Source organism: Scophthalmus maximus, chromosome 9 (assembly GCF_022379125.1).
Source record: "Scophthalmus maximus strain ysfricsl-2021 chromosome 9, ASM2237912v1, whole genome shotgun sequence".
NCBI classification, from domain to species: Eukaryota; Metazoa; Chordata; class Actinopteri; order Pleuronectiformes; family Scophthalmidae; genus Scophthalmus; species Scophthalmus maximus.
The window spans coordinates 11,321,362-11,337,321 of NC_061523.1; the positions used below are offsets into that span (position 1 = coordinate 11,321,362).

The following is a 15,960-nucleotide window of genomic DNA, read 5'->3' on the forward strand; positions in this document are numbered from 1 at the left end:
TTTACATACAAGCTGGTTATTTCATAATCAGAGGATTCCATTATACATAATACCATAAGTAAGACACTAAACTGCTATTGTTCTGGGAGTTTATTATCACATAAGCATTACAGGTATTTTACATAATAATTTCTCTAAATATATTTAAATATAGTTCATGGGTTTTGACAAAGGCACTGACCAATGCATGTAACATGGGTATTAAACAAGGAACAGTCATTAGGTGGGTTTTTGTGCAAAATCTTATAAGAATAGTACATGTGTCACAAACATGCACACACGTTAAAGGACACAAAATATAGCTCTGGGGAATTTAACCATTTACTCTCATATGTACTCAAGACAAAAATATACACTTTTTTCATAGGATTGTCATTTGGCAACATTAACCTTTTGACCTCAGCTCGCATCTTTTTGTTCAGCAGGTTAGTAAAATAATTTGGCAAATAAACACTACTTCAGTAGTACTACACAGTCAGCTGAGCCTCTCGAGGGCTTGAAGAACACTACTGTGGAACAACCCTGTCTGCCCACTGCTCTCCTGTGTAACCAGAATCCGTCTGTCGGGTCGGGGTCTATGGACGAGGACGATCTCTCCTTGAAGCAGACTGAGCTCAGACTCCGTCTGGGCTAAATGTGTTGCGGTCACTCTGTGTCTGAAGAAAAAGAATATAATGCCATTGGTTTTTGTCCAGTTCATTGAATCAATAACAATTTTTTCAAGTCTACCGCGTCTGTCTGATAATAAATCACTGGTCCTTATTGTCAACGGTAACCACAAATTAGACGAACCTGCTGGGGCTAAACTGAGATGATACAGATGGCAGGGACTGCTGTGAAGATATTGGTTTTTGTGGGTTGGAATTTAGGTCAGAGATGGCTGTTTCAAGGCCCTTCCGGAGAACAGGAGCTTTTCCTTCCTTGAGAATGATACCTGGTCCATCTCTTCCCAGAGTGAGCGATGGGGCCCAAACCTCTAACGGAGGGGGGCCAGGTCGGAAGTTGGTGGGGATCTGATTTCCTGAAGACCAGGAGGAGGTCCGAGGCCTTGGAGGAGGGGAGTCTTCATCTGTGAGGAACCGCACAGACTTTGCAGGCTAAGAAAGTAAAACATTTACTGTAAGGGACTTGTATAACAAAAAAAGAGTAAGAGTAAAGAGCAATGTATCACACAGAAATCAGCAGTATGACATTACCTTTTCTGTATTGTTCTTTTGAGAGTCAGGTCTGACTAAAATTGAGTGGGGACCATTGCTCGACTGTCTATCATGCTGAAAGGTTGCCTCGTGCCAGGCAGAGAAGTCCCTGTCCTTCTGGACTGCAGCAGCAGAGGGTGCTGCGGGCTCAGTCATCCAGCCCATCGGTCTGCCAGAGCTGGACAGGATGCTGCTGTTTTTCTTCTTCTGCATGGCAGGTGAGTAGCCAGACGGTGTAACTTGTGCAAAGTGCTGCGAGTTGGACAGGACATTCAAAGTGGACGTATGGGAGAAGTGGTTTGAGCCTGAAAAAAAAATTAACAAGTCCTGGTGACATCTCTAATTTAATCAAGATGTGATTGTGATTGTTTGTAACACTCACCTCTATGAGGGTTAAAAATACGCCTCACAGTGTCCCAACCTTGCGAATGACCATAGAAGGACTGTTTTCCAGTGCCAGAGGATGACATTGCATGCTGTGCTCCATTTGGCACGGATGGAACCTGTCCTGTTGAGTATATTGCTCCATCAGTGTTCACCCTATCAAGAGCGAGGACCACAGGAGGATTCTTGGCAGCAGTGGGTTTCTTTCCAGCTACTGCGTTGTGCTGTGTGGACGCATTAGCTGCTTTGGTCTCCAGGAGTCTGGCCGAGGTTCTGCAGTGAGGCGCATTAGTAAAAGTTGAGCATCATGTTCATCATACTGTGAAGAAAGTGTATTTAAACCAAGCAGTTATATTCTGAACTGTGTGCCTGATGACATGTCATCCTGCCCACATTAAATCACTGTCTGGATCCAAAAGTCATTTAGCTCCCACTCTCTGCAGACAGGGATCACAGTCTCTCACCTGAGCACAGGCGTGATGTAGTTGCTTGGCAAAATGCCCACTTTGCCCGTTCTGAGCGATAACCCTCGCAGCCAGCCCTCTTTGAACTTTCCGTACACTCCCACCATCTCTCCCTTCCTCAGCTCCAGCTCCTCTGGCCGTCGTGGTTTGTAGGAGTACAGGACAGCACACCTGACGAGTCACACAGATGGCTTATACGTTACTTTCGCACTTTCAATACTACACTGTTTCTCCAGATTATGGTGTCTGTTCATTCGAGTGTTCATGTTCCATTTTCTGTTCATATCTTGCACCTATGACCACACATTATCATACAATTAATATGCTGTTTAAAACAGTGACTCACACACTGATGGAAAGCTGCTGCGTGGAGGAGTTTTTACTGTCTGCGGAGGCAGAGGACATCTGGGGGTTTACCAGAGCCATAGAAATGGTGGGTGGCGTCTCACTGGTCATCTTCTTACTCTGTAATGGGATGGATTAAAAATGATCATATGGAACACATGGTATTATCTTATAAGATCATGATATGAAAACAAGAATCTACATCAAGCAAACACGCTAATATTTAGCAGGTATAATGTTTAGCAGTGTAGCTGTTGCAAATTCCCTCTAAATATGGTAAAGTACAACTGAACCTGAATATCATTCATTCTGAATCTTATTTGTTCAAAAACCAAAGTAGAGGAGAAATTGAAACTTTGACCTGATGATGGTACCACATTAAAAGTGAGGAGTTCACCAAAGTTACCACAAGCAACCCTTTACATTTAAATTGTCAATTTGTTGGGGGCACAGGAGAAAAAGTGAGGGGGTCCACAAATTCCATCATCATCCTCTGGCCAGCATGGACATCTGTGTAAACCTTAATGTTTATCTATCTAGTAGATGCTGCGATATTTCGTCTCGATCAAAAGTGGTAGACTAACCTGGGAATTTTCTGTCCAAAGACTTAGATAGCCACTCACTTGATTTTTTTCTTATTCAGTCTGCAGAAGTCTCCTTTTAATTTCAGATAGATTTTTGTAAGTCAAGATTTGCTAGGAATGGATCCTTTACTGGCCAGTGTTAGTGAGAAATCTATTTCAAAAGAGAATGGGTGTATTGTTTTCAGACAGAATTGAGAAACTTTGGGACCAATTTTTTAAGATCTTCTTTCTAATAACGTCCTCTTAATTAAACAAGAATATTTCTCCACTTGGCCTTTTTATGATGGTGGTGGAAAGAACAGTCAACTTTGTTTCCTGCTTCCTGGAAGCATATGCATTCTCTGTGTTCCATTTATTTATTTATTTATTTTTTAATTCTTTGAAATATCGCCTGATATGCTGTAAAGAAATCACCACGTCTACAATTTGAGCAATGTAATATACAGTGCCAGTAAAAGTACACATAATGGCTCCATAGATCTCAGCATCCCCCGAAGCTTAGAGCTAAGAAAGTCTGCCTGGCTTGTAGTCAGCAGGCTGAGTCAGGCCTGGCACAGCCAGTGGCAGCAGGGAGTGACACTGAGGTGTGTCTCACAACCGTTGATGACACAGCATGACGCTTTTTAATCCCAAACTTAAATACTTTAACTCAAGAGGGTATTTAGTGAGATCTTTAATATGAACTTTTAATTTGCTCTTCTGACCAAACAAACCCACACACATGAGGTTTTCTTATTGTTGTCATCACAGAGAGGTGGAAATATTATCTCCTCACTGACGTTCCACAGATGCTTGTTGCTATATTCAGCACCACCACTCAACTGCTACTTAAAGCATTAATGCTGGCCTGTGGGCTTGGGGCTCCCTCTATACGGTGCTGTACATCCCTGGATCCTGCAGCTCTCCCACCATTAAGCACTGAACTCACACTTTAACTCAGAGAAACACAAAGAGCCATAATTAGGATGCAGCGAATGCTATAAGTCTCACAGCCTCTCCCGTCAAAGGCTATGGGGCAGAAGTAAAAAGAGATACAGTTGGGATGCAGTTAGTATATCCTCAAGATATCAGCTTCATGTCATACAGGAGAGGGGATGGATGAGCATCACAGTCACTAGTATAGGTAATAATGATTTGGATTTGAGGGAAAGGCAAGTTTGTAGTGAACATCTATATGTCTAATTGATCACTATCCTTTAACAGGAAAGCACAGCCATTTGTAATGCAAGAAGAAAAAAAGCCAAACACTATTTTCTTCTTTTGTGTGTTGATTTAACCTGTTTTTTTCATTACTTTGTGTCCTTTTTTTCTATTCTGGGTTTGTGTAAAATCTTATTTAGTTTAAATTGTTGACATGCTCCTGCAAGTCAAAGATAAAATGCCGCAATATATAATCGAATTAACAGAATATTAATGTTGGTGCTAATGGGAGCAGTCAACCAGCAGCGTCAAAAATTTGATAAATAAACACGTCACAATTTCTAAAATAATTACATTAAGGAATTCATAAGCAATTATATAATAATAAAATTGTGAAATGATCCAGTATTTTGAAACTCTTCTCATTGTTATGAAATTTTATGTAACCCTACTTTTTTCACAATGAAATAATTTGTTGTATGTAATTTTTATTTTTACTTCAGAATCTTCACATAGTTTTTATGTCACAACAATATTTTTCACCAATAACTATTTCATTTACCACCGTCTGTCAGTCCAGCCAAATAGTGCAGATAATGGGATTTCTGCATATATATATATACACGCACGCACGCACGCACGCACGCACGCACGCACGCACACACACACACACACACACACACACACACACACACACACACACACACACAATTGAAACTTTGGAACTCTTTCCTCTTGCGTTAAGACTTGTGGACACTGTGGACACCTTTAAAAAGACTGACCTGTTAACACTTGCTTTTGTCAAATATGAAGATATCAGCTATGTTATAATTTCTGCTTTATCATATAGACAATTCACAAGCTTCTATAATTCCTGGTTAAAAATAAGCTTCATGTTAACTTCTAACTTGGTGTACCAGTAAGGAATTGTATGGAATTTAACTTTCCTATGTTGAATCTGAAGATGTTTCTGCTTTTGGCTCATTTCCATGCCAAATTCTACCCTTACATAACTATGGCATTATTCACACTTATACGCATCATTTCATCCACGGTTGGTGGGAAGCTACACCTCCCTGTAAAACAGCCGAGCCAGAGGTGAGAACTGATGGAATGCAACACTAAGAATAGCGCACAATGCTGGCTTGGTCAGTGGGGAGCTTAGCATCGGGTTTGGGGATAGAGACCTCTGCTTCTTTAAAAATGGAAGTGCCTGGCTTGTCTGCCATTACTGGCCCACCTATGTGAAAGTGAGTGTTACCTGCCTAGTGAAGAGGAAGAAGTTTGAAGGCAGAGGAGAGAGAGAGAGAGAGAGAGAGAGAGAGAGAGAGAGAGAGAGAGAGAGAGAGAGAGAGAGAGAGAGAGAGAGAGAGACGGGGTCTGTTATGTAAGCAACTTCACCAGTGACTCATCATCATCAGCATGAGAGAGATAAGCAGACACACTGAGGGACTCTCCAAGCCTCCCACTCCATCTCTCATTCTGCCTCATCCTCCTTCATACATCATCTGTTTTGCCTTTTTTGCAGCTCACAAATGTTGTTTTCTGTTTCTCATCCCAGATCTACACCAGCTTTGTTTCCAACACTCCCTCTAACCTTTTTCCTCTTCCTACCTTATCTCTCTCTACCTCCCTTCCTCTCGTGGTTTTTCCTCCAAACTGCATTAGGTTCAGTGTGTGTATGAGAGGAATTTGAAATCAAACACAGGAAATCATTATCTCAGTGGGCAGGGCACTTGGTGTTATTCATTCTTGCAGTGACTTAAGATGACATTGCACTCAGGCACTAGCCGGCTATTACTTGATTTTCTCAGTACTTAGTTACACAGTTTCTAAATGGATGACAACATGTCCAGGGTAACCCTAACCCCCTAACCCTATGTCATTGCTTCTCCACCGTGAAAATCCAGTATTATTACCCCAGCTGCCTGTAGACTGAAGCACTTGAACTTCACGACACCCTTGTATGATTTAAGAAAATTTTAAAAATAATGGACAAAAATGTCCCCTGGTGACATTCATCATCCATCCATCATCTGCTGATGCAGTCCTAAATTCAGCAGGTATCAAAGAGTGGATTCTTCATTCTGTAGATTGTCCCCATAGTTCTAGGCCCCAAAGTTCCTCATTTCTGACCAGAGGTGAACATTATTATTAGTATAATGACTCATGTAGGTGACATGATAACAGTCATTGCAGTGGTATTCAGCTTCCTAGGAGTTAACAGAAGAAACTGAAATTGTCCTCTGTGCTTTTTCCCCCAAACACAAGTACACAGCTTACCTCAACAAAAAAAAGACCCACCCTGTTAGACTGTTATTCTTCACTGAGGGAAAACCATGGCTTACGTCCCAGGACTCGTGATTAAGGACCTTTCAAAGTTTCGGTCGACTCACCTCCAACCCTCAGTCCTTTCATATCCAGCCCTTTTCTGCATCTGTATTGTCTTAATGAGAGCCACTTAACTATGAATCTGAAAAAAAACAAGGGCGAAGCCTCTCTTTCTTTCATTCCTTAAGCTCAGTGTCATGGTTCCCTCCCTGTGCCCCTGAGGACAACATGATCCCTTGGTGACTCAAATAAAAAAACATCTATCATCTCACAGAAAACCACTCTGCCTTTTGCTAACCACATGTTTTCTGTTAAAGTGCATTGGCGCCCCCAGAAATTTTTCACAAGGGGGGCCAGGTTGGGCGACTGAAAATCTCAGGGCCACACACCAAAACCAAAAGCCATGACTGAATTTCAGGAATTCTTTAATGCCATTGCAGTATATATTGGAGTTTTGGATTTGAGGTTTGGAGAGTTGGATTTTGTTTATTTAAGTCTTTTTTTTGTTACCTTAGTTATTAAATATTCTTTTTTCCTTCTGACCTTCATTTGGGTCCTGCTCCTTCAAACCTGTGACACTTAAACCTAACTATACTATTTAACTATTCTAAAAATATACTTTATTTATTTAAATGGATAGTAAAAATATTTTAAACCTAATGTAAACCAAGCCCCCCCTTGACGGCGCCACTGTTAAACGGGTAGTAAGTGATTTTGGATGAAGCTTGTTTCTCTCTCTGTTGTTGTTGTGATTTTACTGATCTGACCGTGCCGCGATCCCATGATCCGGTATGGGAGTCCAACGCACCAACCACTAGGCTGAAACAGCGGAGTCGCAGCACCACAGGCTAGCACGTCTCTTAAGGTGTCGAGGAGTGAGGTTTACAAACTGTACTCGCATTGGTGTTTGGTGCGGTCCGCACCATTTTCTGTTTTCAATTTAAAGAGCCAGGGCTGAGCCGAAAACCTGGATTTTTTTCCGACGCACACACACAAAAGCGACAGCTAACGGAAGGTGAGGAAATATTCACTGATTTTTACAAAACGTTTGTTGCTTTAGAATCGCTTACTGCCCCTTTAAATGAAATCACTGCAAACAAAAAAGAACAAAGCCAAACACAGGTCACCTCCAAGATTATACGAAAGAAGAATCTAATAGAGATACAAATAAGAGACTTTATCACATCAGTATAGCATGCATTAGGATCGATGTTTGCAGGTGACTCACATGTGACAGGTGTCTGTGCGTAGTGTCAGAGTGGCGTCTAATTCGATGAGAGTTCACTCTGGAGGGGTGAGAGAGGCCCCAGGCTGCAGAGTGCACAGAGACGCGCTGTGGCTGACCCTGGTGGTTGAAGCCGTTAATGGAGCTGATGGTGGTTGTCTCTGCTTTGGTCGTCTGATACAAGTTGCTGCTGCTGGCTGCGGGCTGTTTCCGCTGGCCGGAGACGGGCAAAGCATTGATGATGGGTGCCTTAGCTGGAACTTGAGGGACTCCGTAATGGCTGGTCCTGTTGGGTGAGTCAGTGGCCTTGTCTTTGCCCCCTTTCCCAGTTCGCTGGTGAAATTCTGCTGAGTCACTCACCCTCCGACTCTTCCCCTCTGGCAGTTTGGAAGGTCCTGAGATTGGCTGAAAGAGATGAATACGTAGAGAAAAACCACAGTGAAAATCGGGATGAATCCTAACACAGACTAGTCAATCCTCAGTTAGGAAAATCCTCTCTTACTCGCTCCTACCTACTACTACAGCCAGTCAACCTATGCTCCTGCTGATCAGCTAAATTTCTGTCTAAATACACCCACTACTCCACTCACCCCTACAACTTGTTTGACAGACAGGCAGACAGCAGGATAAGTACCAGCCAATAAGCCAGTGAGGGTTGACTGGTGCTGAGAGAGGAGCTGCACAAACAGACAGGCATGGAATGGTTAATGCTTTCACTCCCCACAGTGATGTGCTGTTATGCCACACAAGCAGAGAAAGCATTACTGTGTCTTCACGCCTGGCTGCACTACACGAGGAGAGGCGGGCTTCAGAGAGGAGAGGGGAGAGGAGGAAAGGAGAGGATGAAAGAATTGAGTACAGAGGTAGAAAAGAATGAGGAGCATCACTGAGGCAGGGCTTCAGGAAAAGACATGGGCGAGCAGGAGATGAAAGGAGGCATAAGAGGAGGAGAAGACAAATGAGAGTAGGGGAAATATTAAGGAAAAAACAATAGATGACAGATGACAAGTGAGAGAAGTGAGCAACAACTGAATGAGGTACTGCATTAAACCCACTGTAGGAACAAATACAATTTCCCCCAGCAAGGATGAAGTTAACTCCTGGAGGCAGAAAGTATAGAGGGAAACAAATGGCAGCCAGCAAGCTAAGCAAGCTCTGCAAACCTGAGTAAGCCACACAGTCACAGACTAATGAGCAGCTGCAGACACAGCAGGGCTCCACAGATTAGCTCTCAGCACTTGGCAGCGTAAGAGTAAGATTTCGGGATGAATCAAAGATTTGAATGAAAACTAAGGTAGTGCCCTGGCAGTGACCTGGAATTAACGACATCCAGCAATTACAGCTACGGTTAAATTCATTATAAGAGCTACACTACCAAACTGCCAAACAAGCAAGTGTCAAACTTGATCGCACTGAAAAGGCCACAACCCACATTCAAACAACGGAGGTAGAAAGTAAAAGAAAACACAGGGAACTCACCTCAGTAAATTGCTGAGGGCAAATTCCAACTTTGTCCCCTATCTTGGCTTCAATCCAGTGTTCATCCACCCGTCGGATGACAGTGAGGATGTCTCCCTGTAAACCAGAAACAAGAAACGGACACACAGAGAGAACTTAACTTAGAGAAAGAAGTGAAAAGGTGAGAGACAGAGGAACCATGGAGGTGAGCTAATAAAAAAAAGAAAAAAGACGAAGATTGCCAGGTGGTGATGACAGAGTGTGCTTGCCCTGGAGACTGAGCACTCAGCGCAGAAAAACTCTGCCCCTTGTCTCTCCCTCCCTTTCTCTCCCAACATCCTCAGTGTCTGCAGGCCCTGTCCTTTCTGCAGCCAGCCCCACTCTGAAACCATTTGACCATCTGCATAAAAAAAGCGAGCTCAAGTGTGCTTTAATGGAAAACACACAAGTACAGAAGCCCTTATATAACTGCCTCAGAAAACCTTCAGGGTAAGTAAAACCAGCGCAACAAAGGTCTGAACCTCCGGCTCCACAAGTCTCTCAAAACAGTCAGGAGAACAAAAAACAATCACCACCATGTGTTAATACAACTGGGAACTCGCTGTGCGATGCGTAATAACCGTTGACTATAAGTTCATGTTCCCAAAAACAACACGCGAGATTGTTGCTGATGGACTAAGACGTCATTTCTTGTATATGGGAGCAGGGAGTGAAGCTGAAATGCCGATCTGACGAGGACATCAGATATTTCAAATATCACAAAGTGCTGCAAAAAACTCTGTCATCCATTGTAAGAAACTCCCATAAGCCGAGGTGATGTCGCTACAACGCTCAAAAGCTCTGACCAGCAGCCAGTAAGTGAGGATGTATTATGGCATTAACTGGAGAAGACAAGCAGATTTGAGAGTTCAAGAGAATGCAATAAGTAATATTATATTATATGATATTTAGTAATAATATATTTTAGAGCTGCTACAATGAATCAAACAACAGAAAATGAATCTGCAAAAGCAACTGATACAATCGTAATCGTTTCTCCAGGAAATTGAGGGTTAGCCACTCAGATCCCGCTGCATCGTGTATTTAGTTAGATGATGGCCTTAAACAATAGCACACTCATTAAATATAGCTTTCTTTCCTACGGAAACTTAATATATTATTATTCCCTGAAGGGCCTGTGTATTAGCTTCCTAAGTGTATTCATTTTAATTGTTCATTATCTAAGTTTTGGAAAAACCTCTTGGCGATCTAAAAAGATCAAGCACACAAATGCAAGTGACTGAACCCCGTGAAAATGAGCTTTTCCCGCTACGTCACATCAGCAGTGTGAGAGGCAGACCTTGAGGAAGCTGAGACAATATTTACTGTCATCCACATTCATTTCTTCTGGTTTAAAGTTGTACAGCGCCCTGCAGAAAACCAGCTGTTGGGGCTGCTGGAGCGGCTGCAGCTGAGGCATCTGGTCGACGGCCTGCTGCGCACCGTTTCCTTGGTGCCAGTTTTCGTCCACTTTTTGTTTCCGCATGATACTGTTACCATGCGCGAGGAGGACCGGCTTTCCTGACACATCACCTGGCTGGTTTCGCGACAGAGCTCTGACAGGAAGCTGAGAACAGACAAAATGTCAAAAAGTCAGCCGCTGCGTTTCCAGGAAATGGTGAATTTATTTCACTAAGATCATATTTCTAAAGATGGTGAAATCGTTCACCTGTCGGCTGCGCCTCTCTTTTGAATAAGAAGATATCATTTTGTCTTGTCAACACTTTATGGTGGGTGAAACCCAGTGTTTTTTCTTTTGTCCTTTACTTCAACTTTGAGGAAATGTGACCAGGTTCTGCTCAGAGGTGACAACAGGCCTGAATATCTGCAAGATGTTCTCAACCAAACACATTACAGGTTTCACTCAGGATGAGTGACAGTCAGTTCGAGACATTGTTCTAACATCTATTAGTAAGAGAGAAGTTCTTAATGCATGTTCTTAATGTTCACTTCTTATCTAGATATGCAGATGCTTTCAGCAAGAAACATTTTATCCTTTCAGATAATATTTAGCACTGACTCAGGCTTTACTGGAAAACAGCACAAAACGCACAAACAGAATTATTTTTTGAAAAACTAGATGGTGAATATCATATATTAGCTAGTATGACTTTCACACAATGAATCCATCAAATGTAAACCAAAAATACAGAGAATCGCTAGCTTTTTAAATGACTTGCAAAGCAGACTGTTTAATAATCTGAAATGTTATCATACAGTTTACAAGTCATAAATGTGATCACTGTCTTTCAATGTAAAAATGCTCTTCGTCTCAAGTTTTGAATTGTCTTCGCCGTAAATAAGGTCAACTCTGTGATCTCTGTGTTGTTTTTTAAACACTTACAGTAAATATCATATTAATATTACAGATTATTTTAATTTCACTGTAAAAATACTTATGGAAAATCCTTCTAAAAGTAATGACGTTGTTTTATATAATCAATTTGATTGACATTTTTCAGGAATTCAAACCAATCTTCAAATAATAACATAAGAGTCGGATCAACTGTCCATATCAAGATCAATACACATTTTAATACTACTGTCAGTCTCAACTCTTGTTTAATGCGGCTGGTCCAAAATGATTTTAACATGTCTCTATGTTAATGTTAATTTTAAGATTAACACAGTAAAATGAACTGTTTCATCATTTCTGCCCTGAGTGAAAAGATGATGTTGGAACAAATAATACCACAATAGTTTTTGGAACTGCAGGTTTCTGAAGTAAGCAAAAAATGCACAAATTCAATTGTCCCAAACTCACCATCGTGAACTTGGCTGAGATTTCTGAACTGTGACTGAGCTCAAGTTTCACATTACAAATAGCTCCTGAACGCTCTGCATAGCTTGTACAGAGAACTACAGAGAAGGCAGGTCTCTGTGTTTCTCAATCACCTGGGCGAATAAAACATTATGAATCAGATGATTACTGCGTGACTGACTGACTTATGAAGCACTGTGAAGTTTTTAAATCAGGTCACAGTGTAGGTGTGTAGTTCAGACCTGTTCTACACAAATTATTTTTAAACATGCACCAAAAAAAGTGAGTCATTCATCTCTACCATGTCATTTTCTCAGACATTTGTATTTTTTATATATACTTATAAACACCCTGAAAATAAAATTAAACTGGTTTAACTGACAGTTAAAATAATATAAAATTAAATAATGAACAATAATAAGTGTGAGGCATGGTATGCTTCAGTTTAAGGTATCACATACAGTAGATTCAAGTGAACTTGAGTTTATTCTTTCGTTTTTCTTGATCACGTATTTTGGTCCTGTCCTTCATTAGTTGACTTTTGGTCTTTAACGTTCAAATTCTTTTTCCGTTGAGCTCACTTAGAATTTTTTTATTAAATTATAAATCTTACACCTATTGTCCTGTAGCCGTTTTAAAAGCATATGAGAGAGCTGTCACTCATTTCCTGTATCTGAGGAAAAGGAGAGGACTCAGGAGGACTTGAGTTTCCGTCACTCTCTATAATGTGAGGAGAAAATCGTCTGTTAAATACTGAGAGACACTCTCCTCCGAGGTGTGAGGGAATCTCATCACGCTGGGCCCACGGGGACACTGCCTCACACTCAGTAGAACCCCCTCTAGCTCGTTTGACGCAAAATCTCATACTGCTGAACGCTTTTTAGGTGGAATAATACTTAAGATTGGTGAACATGTGAAGGTGAGAATGTATTCAATAGATCTTAGATAAAATATAGGCCCTATTCAACAAAGTGCAAAGGATGAAATCGATGAGACGTCATAGGGTTGGGCCAGATGACAAATTGCATCAGGCGATATACATTTGTCAACTTCCTTTAACATGTGCGGCTGCATTAGGTCATTGTGGGCAATGTTACAAATCAATGAGCAGGTCTGATTTATGGTAATATTGAATTTTTCTTATGATTGTTTTTGTTTTGTTTTTGCTTTAATCCGACAGAGTGCTTAGATTTTTACAAGGTGGCCTATTCAATTTGATAGATTCACAAAAAACGATTTCCCTTTGTGGTGTGCTGATGTATGGTGATGTTCTTACATGTTATAACGGTGAGATTTTTAATAATGGTAATTGTTATCAGTAAATGTTTATCAGTATGTACCTGAAACCGATTCAGGTACATACTGATAATAAATGCCCCCAAACTGGAGTCAAATTGTTCCTAAATATAAATACATATCAGATCATGCAGGCGATTGGGCCGGGGTCATGCACTGACCTCACTGTGCACTTGCGTCCATCTGTGTTGACCCTCCTGCTGCTGCTGACCCTCCCTGACCGCGGAGCTGCCCCTCGCCAAGGGCACAGCGTAGCGGCCGCTTTGTTTGTACCCGTCGGGCCCCGTGGAGCCCTGGAGCCCCTCCAGGAGCCGCACGAGCAGGAGGTTTGCAGGGAGCTCCTCCACCGTCCGGGCTGGGACGGGGGCACGGCACTCGGGGCACAGCAGCTGGGAGTGGGCCGTCTCCTGCTTCTGCAGGCAGGTCGCACAGAAAGTGTGCTGGCAGGGCAGGACCTTGGCGGACACATCCAGCTGCTCGGAGCACAGGGGACACTCCAGCAATGTCATCAGAGCCAGTTCCTCCATTTTTATACGGGGCCCCCTCTCTGTGAGACTAGGGCCCCTGCTGGTGCAAGTGAAGAACTGTAATCCACCATACTGAAAGAGAGCAGAGGGAAAGGCTCATTCATGGACAGAAGGTCATGTCAGTGGTTTTGACAGTGAAGGCTTCGCAACATCACTGACCAAAGTCCTTCACTGTAGCAACCAGCTGGCTGACAGGAAACACATCCGAGGTTAGCCACTCGTAGTAAACACTGCACCGATGTTGTTTGTTCCAGGCTTACAGGTGTCATGTGCTCACCTGGCTGCACAGGTGAGACGGGGCAGTTACAGGAAATATCCGCCGAAGACGACATACGAATTCATACTTTCCTCTCAGTAGCCCAGAGGACAGGAACACGTCTTACTCACATGTGTACGCGATCGCAGCCACGCTCGTATTCCACAGAACTCCGATCGGGGAAGCGACTCAATTCTCCGACGCCGTCGCGATGACGCAGCGTCCCGAGTGCCGGACGACGCGCGACGACGCGCGACGACGCACGAGTGGCGTCTTTCCTTTCCTTGTTTTGTTCTATTTTTTTTTTCTTTCACCGTGACACCACTCAGCTCGCTCGTCCCGATATTTGGGACGACGTGAGACCCAGTGAGTTCCAACCAGCAGGTAACTCATGTCACGGTTCCCCCGCAGCCGGGCGGATCCATTCGGACGTGGATCGCATTACAGACGGTGCCACGTCCGACCCAGTTTAACCCTTCACAGCTGATCGGCTCTGACGATGTCATGGCACATTTACGTACATGTCATTATTGTGTGGCCCATGTACATTATGTTTGAACTCCTCGCAACCTTTGTCCAACCGCAGTTTATATCGCACCAGCGTTTTCACTTCATCACAAGACGAATCGTGAGGTACCAGACCGTACTGTCGTTTCTTGTGTCCAAAAGTGTCAGTTACACCTTGGCAACAGATAACCTCCTCTTTTTCAGAAACTGATTCTTACACCCCAGAAACTGAAACAAACCTGCACGTTAGATAAACATGTCGAGTACAACAACTTGTGTAAGAGATATTACACCTTTTGAAGATGGAGGTATAAGTAGTTCTTTGGCAATGTATAAATTCTGGATTGTTTTCTCAAACTTGGCTGCTATTTTGCATGAATTAAACACATGAAATGAGGGGAAGAAGCTCTAATTCAATCTAATATTGGCACAGGACATGTATTTGTTCATTTAATATGTAGTTCTCTGAGTTGAGCCTCCTTGTTTTCATGAAACCAAAGCAGGAAAATGGGAAATCAGAAGACAGCAGAGTTTAGAGCCACTGTAATGTGACATGGTCTCCCTCTGCTGGTGCATTCACTGACCAGCTTTTACATCGTCGCCTCCAAGTGCCAGCCCAGTCCACTTCTGTCCCACAGCAAACCCCCAAATGAAAGAAAACCAGGAAAAAGAACCTGAACCCCACCACCCCCCACCCTCCATAAGTATGTTGCACATGTTTGAGTGGTACAACGGCCTTTGCAAACCATCCACGTGTCATTGATGGAGATGATAACGATGATGCACAAGTCACGATCAATGCTTTTGTCAATTTGTGTTATTGTTCTTTGCAGTTCATTTGCACAGATTCCTCCTACTTGCATCACGAGACTAAATAATTCATCCACACTGGCTACGTACTGAAAGTTCAGGACATTCGTTTGAATTTTTTAAACAAGCATGAATCTTTCATTTCTTTCTTCACGTCAGCAGAACTCGGGGAATTCTAAAAATGTACATATGGCTTTTACAGAGAGAGTGAGTGAGAGCAACAGGACAGAAAAGTAAGAGAGGGAGAGAAAGAGAGTTCATAGTAGTCATGACTTATTTACATGTTCATATCAGTCTTGATACTGGCCCTTCCTCTCAAGCCTCTAACAGTTTAATGGCTCTGGCAGAGTAAAGTGGGTCCCAAACAGGACCTGATTTTAGTTTTCACATTCGTGACTGCTGCTTGATGAATGAAGTGCCCCCTCTGCGAGGTCCCCTCTGGATCCTCTGTCATCCAGCCAAAGGTACAGAGGAGTGCGTGTGACTGTGTTGCTCCTCAGAGGAAGTCCGAGTGTAGCAGCCTATCAGCTTGTTACAGCCCGACCGTCAGGCCGGACTCCACTGCGGTGCCTTAATGTCGTGGGATGAGGGACCATGTTTGATGGTTCTGGTCTATCTGATGGAGAGGGAAGGGTCT

At 42.7% G+C, this 15,960-nt stretch overlaps 1 protein-coding gene across 2 annotated transcripts; it reads right to left on the minus strand.

Moving 5' to 3' along the window:
* Positions 1-75: 75 nt before the first annotated feature.
* On the minus strand, positions 76-14,436 carry sh3rf2 (SH3 domain containing ring finger 2). Of its 2 annotated transcripts, XM_035649819.2 has the most exons (13): positions 14,138-14,436; positions 13,910-14,031; positions 13,385-13,822; positions 10,467-10,733; positions 9,149-9,244; positions 8,260-8,346; positions 7,673-8,074; positions 2,391-2,509; positions 2,045-2,215; positions 1,579-1,853; positions 1,197-1,501; positions 793-1,097; positions 76-656 (listed from the first exon to the last, which is right to left on the minus strand). In XM_035649819.2, exons 3-13 carry the CDS (start codon positions 13,748-13,750, stop codon positions 476-478), a joined length of 2,574 nt encoding a protein of 857 aa, XP_035505712.2. In that variant the 5' UTR covers positions 13,751-13,822; positions 13,910-14,031; positions 14,138-14,436; the 3' UTR covers positions 76-475. The 2 variants fall into 2 exon arrangements, with proteins under 2 accessions (XP_035505712.2, XP_047190380.1); XM_047334424.1 differs by lacking the exons at positions 8,260-8,346; positions 13,910-14,031 and having other exon boundaries at positions 14,138-14,378.
* Positions 14,437-15,960: the final 1,524 nt, after the last annotated feature.